The sequence below is a fragment of the Myxocyprinus asiaticus genome, chromosome 10 (genome assembly GCF_019703515.2).
Source record: "Myxocyprinus asiaticus isolate MX2 ecotype Aquarium Trade chromosome 10, UBuf_Myxa_2, whole genome shotgun sequence".
Classification (NCBI taxonomy): Eukaryota; Metazoa; Chordata; class Actinopteri; order Cypriniformes; family Catostomidae; genus Myxocyprinus; species Myxocyprinus asiaticus.
Genome location: NC_059353.1, coordinates 4,229,388 through 4,244,815, shown reverse-complemented (window position 1 = coordinate 4,244,815; position 15,428 = coordinate 4,229,388). Strand labels below are relative to the sequence as shown.

Below are 15,428 nucleotides of genomic sequence, written 5' to 3'. Positions count from 1 at the left end.
TTGTAATGTTGTGATTCAACTCCAAGTTGGTGGGTTTGGTTCATGTCTTAGAACTTTTATGTAGGCTTTCATGAAATCCCTATGGAAAAATAAAATTAATGTGAAAAATACTTTCAGAACCAAGATGGCTAAAAAAGTAGGCAGGCACTGTTGTGCTCGATAGTGAAGGGTAGGGACTGTGTGTTCTTGTATCAGTGTACCAGCCTATCAGTGTTGTCATTACACCATTTTCCTCTGACTCCAATATTCAGAATATTTCTTCTCCTGTCTCTGAAAATGTCCTTTTTTTTTGGAACTAGGCAAGTACACCACATTGTTAACGCATATAAATGGGAAGTACATCACGAAGCTAAACCCATAAACCCAACAGGAATTATTCCTTACATCAGAGGTGCGAAAACCATATATGCAATGTGTGCAACGCATTATCAACCTCAACCTCAAAGAGGGCACTCAGATGCCAAAGATATATATAACACAATGTTTACATTTTGAAATGCAGAATTTATTGGACATTCAAACATGAAGAATACTGTAGGAAATAGTTGCAAAAATCCTGACTACTATCTTCTCTCAAGTACTACAGTACAGCTTGAGGACTTCAACCTGATTGAGTCAGAACAGGTTTAACAAAGTTTTGGCTTAGAAAAAGAATTTGTAGATATAAAAAGACATTCAAAGAGGTTCTGCAAAAGCTACAGTTACCATTTCGAACAGATGTGTAATACTGGAGGAGGAAGACCTTGATCTAAAAATGAGATGCTTTAAATAGTTCAGATAGTCTGAAGACAAGCAGTATGTATTCATATGTATCATAAATAGGAGACTCTGCTCAGGTGGAGACGAACAAGTTTTCATTTCGAGTACGAAAATTGAGAGAGCCGAAAAAGAGTTGAAGTCACAAATCACTGATTAGACACCCTAACCGTTTGGTCCACAGCTAATAGAACAGAAATCTACACCAAACTCATGTGATGTTGAATTTGTGCCCAATGGAGCAGATCTAGAGTTAAATAGGTCGATCTCTAGACTTCTTTCTAGTTCTTATTTGGTTCAAAAGAATACAATGATTACTCTAGTATTAAGATTGTTTTTTTGTTTTGCATTTAGTACTTATTTCTTTAGATTTGGGGGTGAAATATGACCTGGACATGTTCTTGACAGGTTCTGTGAGATTCACTCGTGTTGATGTTTTTGTTTGGCTGTGTATAGTAATCTGAGAGATTATCAGGCTCAGAGGCACCTGGATATAAACTGAGAAAAATGTATATTTTTTTATTTGCATGCAAATGTTAAGGCTTCTGGTCACAGAGTGAGTGAGACACCTTCTGCCCCCATACTATGAATTGAATCTACAGCCCGGATTTCATATTTTTATTTCAAAAAGGCAGAATCAAAGGTTTGCCCACAAAAAAAAAAAAAAATCATTTCATTTCCAAAGAGAGAGATGATTACAGCTGTCATTGTCTGGGGCTGTTTGTTTCTGAGATCTCTGGAATGGCGTTGGTTTCCATGACGATCAAGCAGTGAGGCGTTGGGCGGCCAGTTCTTCCGCATCATCGCGGTTTTCGTTAATCTCAGCCAGAGTCCGCACAAAGCGTGTCCATTCATCACTTCGTGGGACTGCGATTTGCTATGGGGAACACAAACGGAAAATCACTGTGGGGTGAATTTACAACACAAAAATGTGCACCTCTCTGAGCATCACATATTTCTTTGCCTTAATACATGTTGTGGATGTAGCCTTCTGTGACATGCTGAAGATCTTTTTAACAACTACATATAATTATTACATATACATGCACGGTTAATCCAGATACAAGGAAAAATATTACAGGTAAAAAATGTATTTCTCAGTTGTTTCCAAGTCAACTATCTTTATTAAATGATGCATTAACACAGCTTTGATGCTGCCGGGATTTGACTGAGAAGCAGATCTGTAATTAAAATTAAATTATCCATACAGTTTAACTTTTTTTTTATTTAGGACTTACTTTGTAATAATGTTTGGTTGGCTTATTAAAGCAAAAGAGCCACCTCGCTACTGTTTTACCCCAGTGTTGATTTTTAAATCAGTATTAAGTTGATTTTGGACTTTATTAGCTCCAGAAGAACATGGTCTGTGTATGCGCTCTCAGTGGGTACGTAATAATCTAAAAATAATTCGGCCAGCCTAAGGTGACGTTTACTCCAAACGTGCCCACGCAGTGTGTGCATGTGTCCAGGAGAGAGATTTAGGCTATTATTTGATTTTACATGGCCATTTGTATTTTTGAAATATTTTTGGGGATGCATACACGTATTAAAGACATTATTTTATATAGGCTACTGTATACCATACCTTTTATGATTTCTATATTGATAATTTCCCCACAAGAGAAAAAAACTGTATTGCTCATTGAGAAAAGTCCCTTATTTTGGGCGTGTTTTTCTAGACCAGGTTGCTTGTTTCTCCTACAAAGTCTGGCAACACTGCAACTGGTATATTACCCACCCTCAACACAGGGTACTGTCATTTAAAAAAAAACAAAAACATTATTAATCGTTCTTTTATTTCGTTCAAACCTGTTACCAATTGGAAAGGAGGCTGCTGAAAGCTGGAACCAGAATAGAAAAATACAGTTCCTACAAAGAATGAACCGAGATGAAAAACATTTTGTTTCTAGTCCCAGGTCTTTATTAGAGGTTAACTGATAGTGGATTTTACCGATACGGATAACTAAAGTGGTGAAAAAGGCAGATAACCGATTAATCGGATGATTGTTTTGTCACCAAATTTTCTTAGTCTTTCCTTACGATGACGGACACAGACATAAAGGCTACAAGAGTCCAAAATTAATAAAATCCCAATTATTGCAGCTCTTGAAATAATGAAGTCTTGGCTCCGTTATAATGCTCTATATTTAAGTATTTACCAAATTAAACATTTTATAGCCTACATATTTGACCAGATGAGGTTTAATGAAGAATCATTTTTATGAATATTCGTAAGATATGGAGTTGAAGACAAGCTATATGTGCTGACGAGGCATGTTTCCATATAGTCGCACTTTTTTTTTGCATGCCCTCGCTTCAATTCAGATCACTATCTAATCAAAATAACAAAATATGCATTTAAAGGTGCACTCAGCGATTCCTGAGAAACACTGTTGATATTTGAACTCAACTGCCAAAACAAACACACCCCTCCCTTCAGTGCTCCTATGGAAACTCCGCCCCTCAAATTCATGCACTCTGAGGTCTCTCCACCGCTGAAAAGCTTTGCCGATGTTGACGCGGCTCCTAACCCTTGACTTACAATCCTTCTTTTTAGTTTATATTCGTCTGACCTTTTTCTCTTGGTCTGTTTCTCAGCCATTTGTCCTCCTTGGAGTTTAGAAAGTTCGCATCAGCCAGATTTGCCGTCGCTGTTCTGATGAATTTCCCTCTAGCTCTGCCCCCACCGCCCATCCTGTGCACGTACAAGAAACAACCCCTGTTGCTGATTGGTTGGAGTAGTGTTGTGTGGATCGGATCCACTTTGTTTTTGTCCCATTTACAGAGCCAGGGATGTGTACAAATACTAGATATTTTTCAGCCCACGGACAGCAGACTGTGAGGAGATATTGGCACAAAAAGTGTATTGGATTAGAATTAATAAGTGCACCTTTAAGTGAGCAAATCCCCATGTGATTTTTTTTTAATTATTTCACCTCTAGAGGCCGCTGTTGCAAGCCTAGCGACAGACAAAGAGGAACAATGGCAATAAAAAAATAAAGAAAAAAATTTCGGCATAGATTTTTGTAGATAACCTATAGTTCCATAAAGCAACTATCGGCACCGATTAATCGATAAAACTGATATATCGGTCTACTTCTAGTCTGTACTACAGACATATGCTAATTTGAATAAGAAATAAATGTCATTACACTGCATACATTTTATTGTGTCTCATTATATGAGTATTTATGGAAATCCTTGTAACGCAACCATTTATATAAGTATTTATGGTAATACTGATGAATTGCAAAGTTAAAGAGAGAATAACAACAAACTTCAAACCAGTGTAATAATGAATTAAACCTTGATGAGAAGGTTATAGATGCTCATCACAGCACTCATCTGTGGCTTGTATTTTTTTTAATAATTTATTAAATACGATCACATCTTCATAATGAGAATAGGTAAAAACATCATGCATATCGTAGTCATGGGTTAAAACGTAGGAAAATTCTCAACTAGTAAAATACAAGCAGCACATTTAGTTTCACTCACAAACTAGTGTTTTTAGCCAAGTTAACATCTCATGTTGCTCTGTGAGGATTATTTCAAGATCTATGCAATATGTTATGTTCTGTTTGGGCTAGTTTTAATTGTGATCATCTGCTGTAAGTAACAATATGCAATTTTTCAAATTCTATTTGTTTCATGAATAAAAATGAAAATGCAGCAATGATTGCCCCCAAGTAGCATACATATATTTAAAACCAGACCCAACACAACATAACATAGATGCATAGACAATGTGCAAAAAACAAAACAAATAAACCATAAGAAATTAACAGCAAAAATATATCAACTATTTTCCTAGTTATCGGCCAATAATATATCGGCCGCTGATATATTGCACATCCCTACTAATTATAGATTGTGCCTTATTCACAAAAATCAGTGACATTTGCCTGATGCAAAAAGCAGGTGGTAAGCGTAATTTTATTAAGAGACATGGTGCCGATTATGGCAGCAGTAATTCATTGAATGATGGAGACGAGCATGTTAACTGAACATATATTCAGATGCAAGATAAAGTCAACCACGTTTCTGCATCCATCTGCACTGTTTGTTTTTTTTACCGTTTTTCTGTGTAAACATGCACTAGACTGACATCTGTTGTGCCGGTATAAGCAAAATTTCATATCACAATATTCTTGACAATATACACATTTATATCGAAAAGTAATTCAAAAAATGTTCCTTTTATTTAAAATAATGTCCAAAGTAATAGTTGACCCACCCAGTAGAGTGAACGTGAGAAAACAGCCTCAACTTGAAACATCGCAATGTGACGCAACCCTGGTCGTGTCTGGTGTAGACACTGTAAGATGGGAACGTTGTGTAAAGACATTTTTCTGAGGTTAAAAACCTGCTGTGGCAGCATGGTGGACGATCTGGCTATTCTGTGAATGTCAGCATGAACTGACCCCTGATATAAATCCTCTCTCATTCTTCAACTCTCTCTGCTTTCATTCCATCTCATATCTCTCCACTCATCTGTGGTTGGCAGGAGTGACACAGGCCTTCTGTGGCCCCTGAAGGTCCATGCTGTTTGGGCCCACAATTGCATGCGTCATCTTTAGAAGAGCTGCATGGGCTTTTTACATGACTGACACCGTGACACACGAGAGAGAAGGAGCCTCTGAAAGTGGTGTGCAGGAGCGGTGCGTGTTGGTCAGTTATGTGTGGATGTGTCTTAAGCAAACTCGAATCTCACCTCGCCAACGTCATAAATGTGGATCTGTCCCTCCGAGTCTCCCACGGCAATCTCTCTGCCCGATTGAGACCAGCGCAGTCTGTTTAGAGCAGGACTACCATCAACAGCCATGCTGGCAGTGGGTACCTACACAAACAGTCAATTTAGCAGATTGAGTATTCAATTGTTTTTTCTGTTTTTCAAATGTAACCTTTAGGACTGATTGTTTACATTGTTATTTTGCGAGTGATGACATATCCATTTGTTCATCAACATATTTCATGCTGTCAAAATGGTAAGATGTAACATTTGCCTTTGCTTCCATCAAATTGGACACATTTTTATGGTGGGTTAGAGGTTTTATGGCAATATGTCATCATGGCAATGAAACTGGATATAACTTTACAGAGAAAAGGTTAGTAAGTGTTTTTAATACACTTAAATCATGTTAAAACATATTATGTCATGTGACTATACTTTTGAGTATTTTAACGTTTACGGATTGGCCCCATTCACTTCCATTATAAGTGCCTTTCTGTAACCCAGATTTTTTTTTTAAAGAAGCAGTATCACATATTGTGTGATATTGCTTAAAGGGAAAGTTTAACCAAAAATTCCCTAATTTTTTATCCTCATGCCAACCCAGATATGTATGACTTTCTGTCTTCAGCAGAACACAATTGAAGGTTTTTGAAGTATATTTCAGATCTGCAGGTCCAAACAATGCAAGTGAATGGTGATCGGACCTTTGTAGCTCCAAAAATCACATAAAGAAAACAAAAGTAATCCATATGACTCCAGTTGTTTAATCCATGTTTTCGGAAGTGATATGATAGGTGTGGATGAGAAACAGTTCAATATTTCAATCCTTTTTTTTACTATAAATCTCCACTTTCTCTTTCACTTTCTAAAAGTGAAAGTGACACTAGAGATTCATAGTAAAAAAAGGATTGAAATATTGAACTGTTTCACACTGAACATCACTTCTGAAAACATATATTAAACCACTGGTGTCATATGAATTACTTTAATGCTGCCTTCATCTGCTTTTTGGAGTTTCAAATTTCTGGCCACCATTCATTTTACATAGTATGGATCTACAGAGCTGAGATATTCTAAAAATCTTTCTTAGAGTGTTCAGCAGAAGAAAGAAAGTCATACACATCTGGGATGGCATGAGGGTGATTAAATGATGAGATCATTTTCATTTTTGGGTGAACTATCCCTTTAATTACATTTTTACTGTTTTTTATTGTATTTTACTATACTGCATTAAACATTTTGAATCTCTTGACTATGATGAATGTTTCATTGCTGGTTCCTCTGATAGAATTATTTTTTTTAAAATTCCTTTCAAATACATCAAAATTTAGATTTCAGCTATGTCAGCCAGCATAATTGTTGTTGTTGTAAATAAATATGTCAATGTGTTTATTCAATGAAGTTTCCTGGCATGCAAGTTGTTTTAACCTCTGTGTCATTGTTGAGGTTCCAAAGGTCAATCCGCCCGAGTCCGTCCACACAAGCGAAAAGAGTGGGGTGCACCGGAGACCACATGACATCATACACATAATCGGAGTTGTCCTCAAATGAGTACAGTGGCTTGTTATTCTTTTACAAAGAGAGGAATGAGTAAAGTGAGTTTAAATGATGACTGTATAATGTAACAAAGTATATATACAGTTATGCTCAAAAGTTTGCATACCCTGGCAGAAATTGTGAAATTGTGGCATTGATTTTGAAAATATGACTGATCATGCAAAAAAACTGTCTTTTATTTAAGGATAGTGATCATATGAAGCCATTTATTATCACATAGTTGTTTGGCTCCTTTTTAAATCATAATGATAACAGAAATCACCCAAATGGCCCTGATCAAAAGTTTACATACCCTTGAATGTTTGGCCTTGTTACAGACACACAAGGTGACACACACAGGTTTAAATGGCAAATAAAGTTAATTTACCACACCTGTGACTTTTAAAATTGCAATTAGTGTCTGTATATAAATAGTCAATGAGTTTGTTAGCTCTCACGTGGATGCACTGAGCAGGCTAGATTCTGAGCCATGGGGAGCAGAAAAGAACTGTCAAAAGACCTGCATAACAAGGTAATGGAACTTTATAAAGATGGAAAAGGATATAAAAAGATACCCAAAGCCTTGAAAATGCCAGTCAGTACTGTTCAATCACTTATTAAGAAGTGGAAAATTCAGGGATCTCTTGATACAAAGTCAAGGTCAGGTAGACCAAAAAAGATTTCAGCCACAACTGCCAGAAGAATTGTTTGGGATACAAAGAAAAACCCACAGGTAACCTCCGGAGAAATACAGGCTGCTCTGGAAAAAGACGGTGTGGTTGTTTCAAGGAGCACAATACGATGATACTTGAACAAAAATGAGCTGCATGGTCGAGTTGCCAGAAAGAAGCCTTTACTGTGCCAATGCCACAAAAAAGCCCAGTTACAATATGCCTGACAACACCTTGACATGCTTCACAGCTTCTGGCACACTGTAATTTGGAGTGACGAGACCAAAACAGAGCTTTATGGTCACAACCATAAGCGCTATGTTTGGAGAGGGGTCAACAAGGCCTATAGTGAAAAGAATACCATCCCCACTGTGAAGCATGGTGGTGGTTCACTGATGTTTTGGGGGTGTGTGAGCTCTAAAGGCATGGGGAAACTTGTGAAGATTGATGGAAAATGAATGCAGCATGTTATCAGAAAATACTGGCAGACAATTTGCATTCTTCTGCACGAAAGCTGCGCATGGGACGCTCTTGGACTTTCCAGCATGACAGTGACCTTAAGCACATGGCCAAGTTGACCCTCCAGTGGTTACAGCAGAAAAAGGTGAAGGTTCTGGAGTGGCCATCACGGTCTCCTGACCTTCATATCATCAAGCCACTCTGGGGAGATCTCAAACGTGCAGTTCATGCAAGACGACCAAAGACTTTGCATGACCTGGAGGCATTTTGCCAAGAGGAATGGACAGCTATACCACCTGCAAGAATTTGGGGCCTCATAGACAACTATTACAAAAGACTGCACGCTGTCATTGATGCTAAAGGGGGCAATACACAGTATTAAGAACTAAGGGTATGCAGAATTTTGAACAGGGGTCATTTCATTTTTTTCTCTGTTGCCATGTTTTGTTTTATGATTGTGCCATTCTGTTATAACCTACAGTTGAATATGAATCCCATAAGAAATAAAAGAAATGTGTTTTGCCTGCTCACTCATGTTTTCTTTAAAAATGGTGCATTTATTACCAATTCTCCAAGGGTATGCAAACATTTGAGCACAACTGTAAAAGTAATTAGTGTGTATGAATGCTGTGTGTTACCTTGGTGCTCCAGAGTTTAACAGTCCAATCAAATGAGGCGGTCAGGAAGAGATGAGAGAAATCAACCATTCCAGCTGCAGTGTGGCAGTGAATCCCTGTGATTGGACCATGATGCCCCTCAAACATCTCACTGATACCTGCACGACTGCTCACACGCACACACAGTATGGCAGTGGTTTAATGATCTCAGCATGTTTCAATCAGTTGTTTAACACTTCACATAAACTAACACACACCACTGAGTGTGTGTGTGTGTGTGTGTGTGTATATGAGAGAGAGAGCGAGAGAGAGATCATTACTGTGAGAGGTAAACAGCCTATGTGAGTGTGTGGGTGAAGGATGAGATAATCACAGCATCACAAATGAAGAGGATACACTCGCTCTCTCAACTCATTACAGCACACACACAATTTATCTCATTCATGAACACATGGGTGGATTTTAATTTCTGAATTAAAATCTTTCATAACGTTCCATATAGGACATAGACAGTTAAGTGGATGAAACAACACGATTTCTGCTCCAGTAAAGTCCTATAGACTTTAGTTAAAGTAGATACCACATTTAACTGAATGTGAATAAAAACAAGGCAGCGGTGCAACTGCAGTCTGTCCAATAGGTTAAACTGTTGTGTATCTAGGTTTTGTAATGCATCTTCAAAAAAACATGGGTTTTGAGAACTAGATGACATATTAAACATACTGTACTTCCCTCATAGCATGTTTTACTCATAGTTAAATATGGCATCTATTCACAACAAGAGTTTTTGGCACAAAAAACAAGAATGAAAAGCATTTAAAACAAAATGCGCATGTCCAAGATTTCACTCAGAGTCTGAAACATTGCATACTGCGATTTTTGAAGGTCAGATGTACGTTTTAATTGTCTGAACATTGAACAATTAATTTAGGTATCTGAAGTTTTTCAGAGAATAAAGAATATTCAACCTCATATTGTTTTCAAATATATTATGCTCTTATGTCATGTACATGTCAGATTTAATCAAGGAGAGGTTCACTGATTTCGTGACTGCATACACTGCCGTTCAAAAATTTCTCATGATCTTAAAAATCTTTTGATCTGAAGGCGTATACTTAAATGTTTGAAATTAGTTTTGTAGACAAAAATATAATTGTGCCACCATATTAATTTATTTCATTACAAAACTAAAATTTAATAAAAAAAAAAAGGAAAAAAAAAAAAAGAAATTGATGACTTGGACCAAATAATAAAGAAAAGCAGCCAATAAGTGCCCAACATAGATGGGAACTCCTTCAATACTGTTTAAAAATCATCTCAGGGTGATACCTCAAGAAGTTGGTTGAGAAAATGTCAAGAGTACATGTCTGCAAATTCTAGGTAAAGGGTGACTACTCTGAAGATGCTAAAATATAACACAGTTTTGATTTATTTTGGATTTTGTTTAGTCACTACATAATTCCCATAGTTCCATTTATGTTATTCCATAGTTTTGATGACTTTACTATTATTCTAAAATGTGAAAAAAAATTATAATAAAGAATGAGTAAGTGTTTCAAAACTTTTGACCAGCAGTGTATATCACTTACTATGACAGTGTGTCACTTTGTCAGTTGTACAGGGAGTTTTAATCTTAAAACAAATGTGACATTTTAAGCGGAATGCTTGTTGTTATTTTAGTCGGGCAGGAGTTAGTGAACTTGATGTGAGATATGCCTCACATCTGTGTCACTGCATGTTGATATAAGGCATATCAAAGATGTTCCCACACCAAAGTTTTGAGCATATGAATATACAGGTGTTTCTTAAACTTTGGGCACTTTTAACAGTGTGAATTTCTAGAAAGTAAAGTCTCAATAAAACACTCTCAATAGATTGTTTTTAAATTTGTCTACTCAAAGTCCAGAAGTGTATGTACATGCATCACAGGGCTTTGGAAAGTCATGAAAATTTCCACCGCAGTCATTTCCAGCAGATTTTAAAAACATTATATATATATATATATATATATATATATATATATATATATATATATATATATATATATATATATATATATACACACACACACACATTTAATAGGCATATTAAAAAACATTCTACTCACATGTGATATTTAGTTTCAGAGTCAGTTTAAATGAGACCTTCATATAACAAAAAGAAAAAAGTTGAAATCTGTCAACTCCTGTGACATGAAAGTGGCCAAAAAGTTGAAGAAACATCCATATGTGCTTTTCCATTAACCTCCCAAGACCACCGTGTGACTGCTGTATGCATTTTCCATTTCCCTTTTTGATTTGTAACTAGTAGCACCTAATAAACAAGCATAAACATTCTAGAGCAAATAGTTTTCCTAAAAATCAATGTCCACATATGTGGGCAGCGAGACTTACATTGTGAAATTGTAAATAATATCAAGCTATAGAAAAAGATTTTCATCAAATTTTTTATTATGCATCCAGGAGTGTTGGTTACTCATGTTTTTGAGACGTTACAGACATTAGAGCTGAATTTCTGTAAAGCTGAATTAATAATTCTTATAATAAGCATCATCCAATCACTGCCAATCATGTTAAAATAAAATGTTGCATTATAAAATTCTGAATCTATGTACTGATTATCATTGTCCCATGTCTGCCAAACATGTTGAGTGGTCCAAATATCATCTGCAGCCTAAAACTGAACTTTTCATCGAATTTTAGGAGTGAATGCACTAATCTGCATAGAAAGCTAGAACAGTCTGAAATGCACCTTATTTTTATCCTAACTCCATATTAAGTTTTTCAGCTTTTGGATGAACCCATTTATTCTCAATGTGGTAATGCAGAGTAAATATATAGGAATGCATTTACTAATGTTAATAAATAGAATTGTACTGCACAGAAATAACAAACTAAAATAAAACAAACTGTATTTTAAAATGAAGCGAAATGACCCACAGATGTGTTAGAGTTGAAAGTTATTTAAAATAACGAAAAAAATAAAAATAAATTCTACTGTTGAGGAAATGCGGTACAAGTTTCCACATGTGGACATCATGCTTATCAGGGTGCTCACACGCAAAAAATGACCAGATTTTTTAATGCAGCATAACAAACAAAACCAGAGACTCTCCTGAAAATCCCAGGAGATCAGCAGTTACAGAAATATTCAAACCAGCCCATCTGGCACCAACAATCATGTCACGGTCCAAATCACTGAGATCACATTTTTCCCCATTCTGATGGTTGATGTGAACATTAACTGAAGCTCCTGAACCGTATCTGCATGATTTTATGCACTGCACTCCTGCCACATGATTGGCTGATTAGATAATTGCATGGATGATTGTTGGTGCGAGACGGGCTGGTTTGAGTATTTCTGTAACTGCTGATCTCCTGGGATTTTCACACAAGACAGTCTCTAGAATTTACTCAGAATGGTGCCAAAAACAAAAAAAAACATCCAGTGATCCGTAGTTCTGTGGATGGAAACGCCTTGTTGATGAGAGAGGTCATCAGAGAATGGCCAGACTGGTTTGAACTGACAAAGTCTACGGTAACTCAGATAACCGCTCTGTACAATTGTGGTGAGAAGAATAGCATCTCAGAATGCTATTCTGTGATGCGGGTTGGTGCTGTTTTGGCGGCACGAGGGGGACCTACACAATCATTGGCCTACAGTTTGCAGCAATCCATTTTTCATTTGAATTTGTCAATCAGTCCGAGATTTATTATGAGGGCTTTTCTAAGGATGTGTCAATGTACACCTGTGTCAGACAGACGCTTTTGGAGCATCTCACTTTGGTTGTGTCACATCATAAACATACCATTTTTAGGTCAATGTGTCAAGTTAAATGTAGTTTAATACTTAGAAAAACATGTCTTGAGATCCCCATGTCCGGATTTGACCTATATCAAGCTGTGTTTTGAACTCGTGTTGTGCTGTCTGCTGAAGGGTTGGTTTGTTCTCTGTATAAGCTGTGTGTTGCATATACAGCTGGAGTTTCGCTTACTGCCCCCCTGGAGAAAACAGGTGGTACTCCAAGCTCGAATTGCTCAGGAATCTTCCTTATTATGGTCCGGTGGCATGATTGTGTTAATGTTTTGAATGAATCTCACTGAATTAACAGGTTAAATCAACAGCCCTAGTATTTACACTACAAATGTGCCGTGGTCTCCTGCAGTATGTGTGTGTGTGTGTGTGTGTGTGTGTATTACCTGCCATGGCGACAGGCTGTGTAGACTGATCCATCCTCACTTCCCACCACAAAGTTATTAACATCACCCAGGGGGAAGGACATGGAGGTGACCGCAACAGATTTTGACTGCTTAAACACCAGGTCCATACTATCCTGTACTCACACACATAGAAATACACGCACATGTTAACACTAGAGCCAATACCCTCTCTCACAGATTTTAAATTCAGCAAGCACTTTAGAAATCATTTACATATGGCACTGCGGTTTGGCAATGGCTTGGCTTGGTTATGCCAAGCTCAATTTTCAATATATAATAATAATAAATAACATTAAGAATTTATTATATAGTTATAATTATTATTGTTGTGGTCCAGGCTCCAAAAACAGTGTGAATGGAAAGTGGACTAAAATCATTTCACAACTAAAACTGACTAAATGAGATGAAAGTCCACATTTAGGACCAGGTACAGTGTGAATGCAAAAAAAATGTTTTAATATGAAAACAGCAACACTCTTAAAAACTAAATAACAGCTGGTACAGGTCATGTGATGGGCAGAGCAGAGAGGATTTTGGGCACCTGTGGCTGGGACAGCATGTCCAGACTCCATGAGCACATCTTCCCATCCGTAGAGATGCTAATGAGGTTATGAGCATTCTGTGTGCCAACCACATTAACACAGTACACTGGGTGCTGGAAAACATACATAAAAAAAGCAAATATTAAAACCAGTATTTTGTTTCAGGGTATCACACTATATTAATCAACATTTAAAAAACAAACAAACAGAAAAGACAGCTCAAGATTCTTGGGCTACAGGGTCTGTTTCGGCTCATTTCCTGTGTGTTGTGTGATGTCACATGTACCGTGTGGGCGGCAGCAGACAGAGGTGTCCTCTGGACAGGTGTGCGTCTATTACTTCTGTTGTCCCACAAGACGATCTGTCCCGAGTAAGTCCCACCAACAACCAAGTTAGGATGAAACTTTGCAAACGCAGCAGACATGACCGCAGACTAAGGGAGGAGAAAAAAAGAAAAAGAGTTTCATTCTCAGACTGGAGTCCAATATTTTTGCAGTTTTTTTTCTTTGAATGTCAGTGAACATTTTATAACAGTTTTTATAACACATTCACAAACAATTTTTCACACAAAACAAAATGATGAAAGTCCAATGCAGATTATTTGTTAATTGCTGGAAAAAGTTCAGATATGTGAATTAATTGTTTACCATCCAAAATAAGACCAAACATTTAAAAATAAACAATATACTGTATATATAATCTCTGAGCACTTTATTAGGAACACCTGTACACCTATTTATTCATGCGATTATCTAATCAGCCAATCACGTGGCAGCAGTGTAATGTATAAAATCATGCAGATACGGGTCAGGAGCTTCAGTTAATGTTCACATCAACCATCAGAATGGGGAAAAAATGTGATCTCAGTGATTTGGACCGTGGCATGATTGTTGGTGTCAGACGGGCTGGTTTGAGTATTTCTGTAACTGCTGATCTCCTGGGATTTTCACACACAACAGTCTCTAGAATTTACTCAGAATGGTACCAAAAACATCCAGTGAGTGGCAGTTCTGCGAACGGAAAATCTTGTTAATGAGAGAAATAAAGAGAATGGCCAGACTGGTTCAAGCTGACAGAAAGGCTACGATATCTCAGGTAACTGCTCTGTACAACTGCTGTGAGCAGAATAGCATCTCAGAAGGCACAACATGTCGAACCTTGAGGCGGATGGGCTTCAACAGTAGAAGACCATGTCAGATTCCACTTCTGTCAGCAAAGAACAGAAAACTGAGGCTACAGTGGGCACAGGCTCATCAAAACTAGTTAAAGACTGGAAAAACATCGCCTGGTCTGATGAATCTCAATTTCTGCTGAGGTTCACAGATGGCAGGCCCACTGCAGCCTTAAAACAGTAACTACATGCTGTTTCAAAAGTACAGCCACAATACTTAAACATAATATGAGTTAACATGACTCTAGTGTAATAAAATTGCTTACTAATCTTGATTGTGTAAAGTTATCCAGTATTTTGAACTTTGCTGTAATGATGACGGAGAGCCTGTAAATCCATTAGGCCTAAATCCTAATAACTTTTACTGATGTAAAGGAACCCAAAAAGAGAGTTGACATGACTTTGAGAATTCTGTTTTCATCATTGTCTTCTGTTTTTAAACAAGACATTGTGTTACCCTGTACATGGTCAGACATACGGAGAAGGCGCAATGGAATATGTGCATGTCAACAAACAGCTGCTGCATGTTTCGAGTGCAAGTAGCAGATCTGCGACCAACAAACGTGCTTGCTCCGGCACGGTTATGGACTGCGGCCCAATCTGACAAGTGATTTCATTCTCACCACGATGTTTAGTGTAAAAGTCAGCTCTCATGTCTGTTCCACGTGTGCTGTTAAACTTGTGTTGGCCAGGAGCCTCTGTCATGTCCACGTGTGATTTT

At 37.3% G+C, this 15,428-nt stretch overlaps 1 protein-coding gene across 2 annotated transcripts in view; it reads right to left on the bottom strand.

Moving 5' to 3' along the window:
- Nucleotides 1-483: 483 nt before the first annotated feature.
- Nucleotides 484-15,428, bottom strand: part of LOC127446836 (dynein, cytoplasmic 1, intermediate chain 2a) — a 63,785-nt gene continuing 48,840 nt past the window's right edge. For both annotated transcript variants that reach the window (XM_051708117.1, XM_051708118.1), the window contains 7 exons: nt 13,823-13,969; nt 13,536-13,649; nt 12,974-13,107; nt 8,796-8,940; nt 6,920-7,060; nt 5,471-5,596; nt 484-1,633 (listed from right to left, as the gene is read on the bottom strand). In XM_051708117.1, the coding sequence (XP_051564077.1) occupies nt 1,520-1,633; nt 5,471-5,596; nt 6,920-7,060; nt 8,796-8,940; nt 12,974-13,107; nt 13,536-13,649; nt 13,823-13,969 (921 nt within the window). In that variant the 3' untranslated portion in view covers nt 484-1,519. The remainder of the gene's footprint in view (nt 1,634-5,470; nt 5,597-6,919; nt 7,061-8,795; nt 8,941-12,973; nt 13,108-13,535; nt 13,650-13,822; nt 13,970-15,428) is intronic.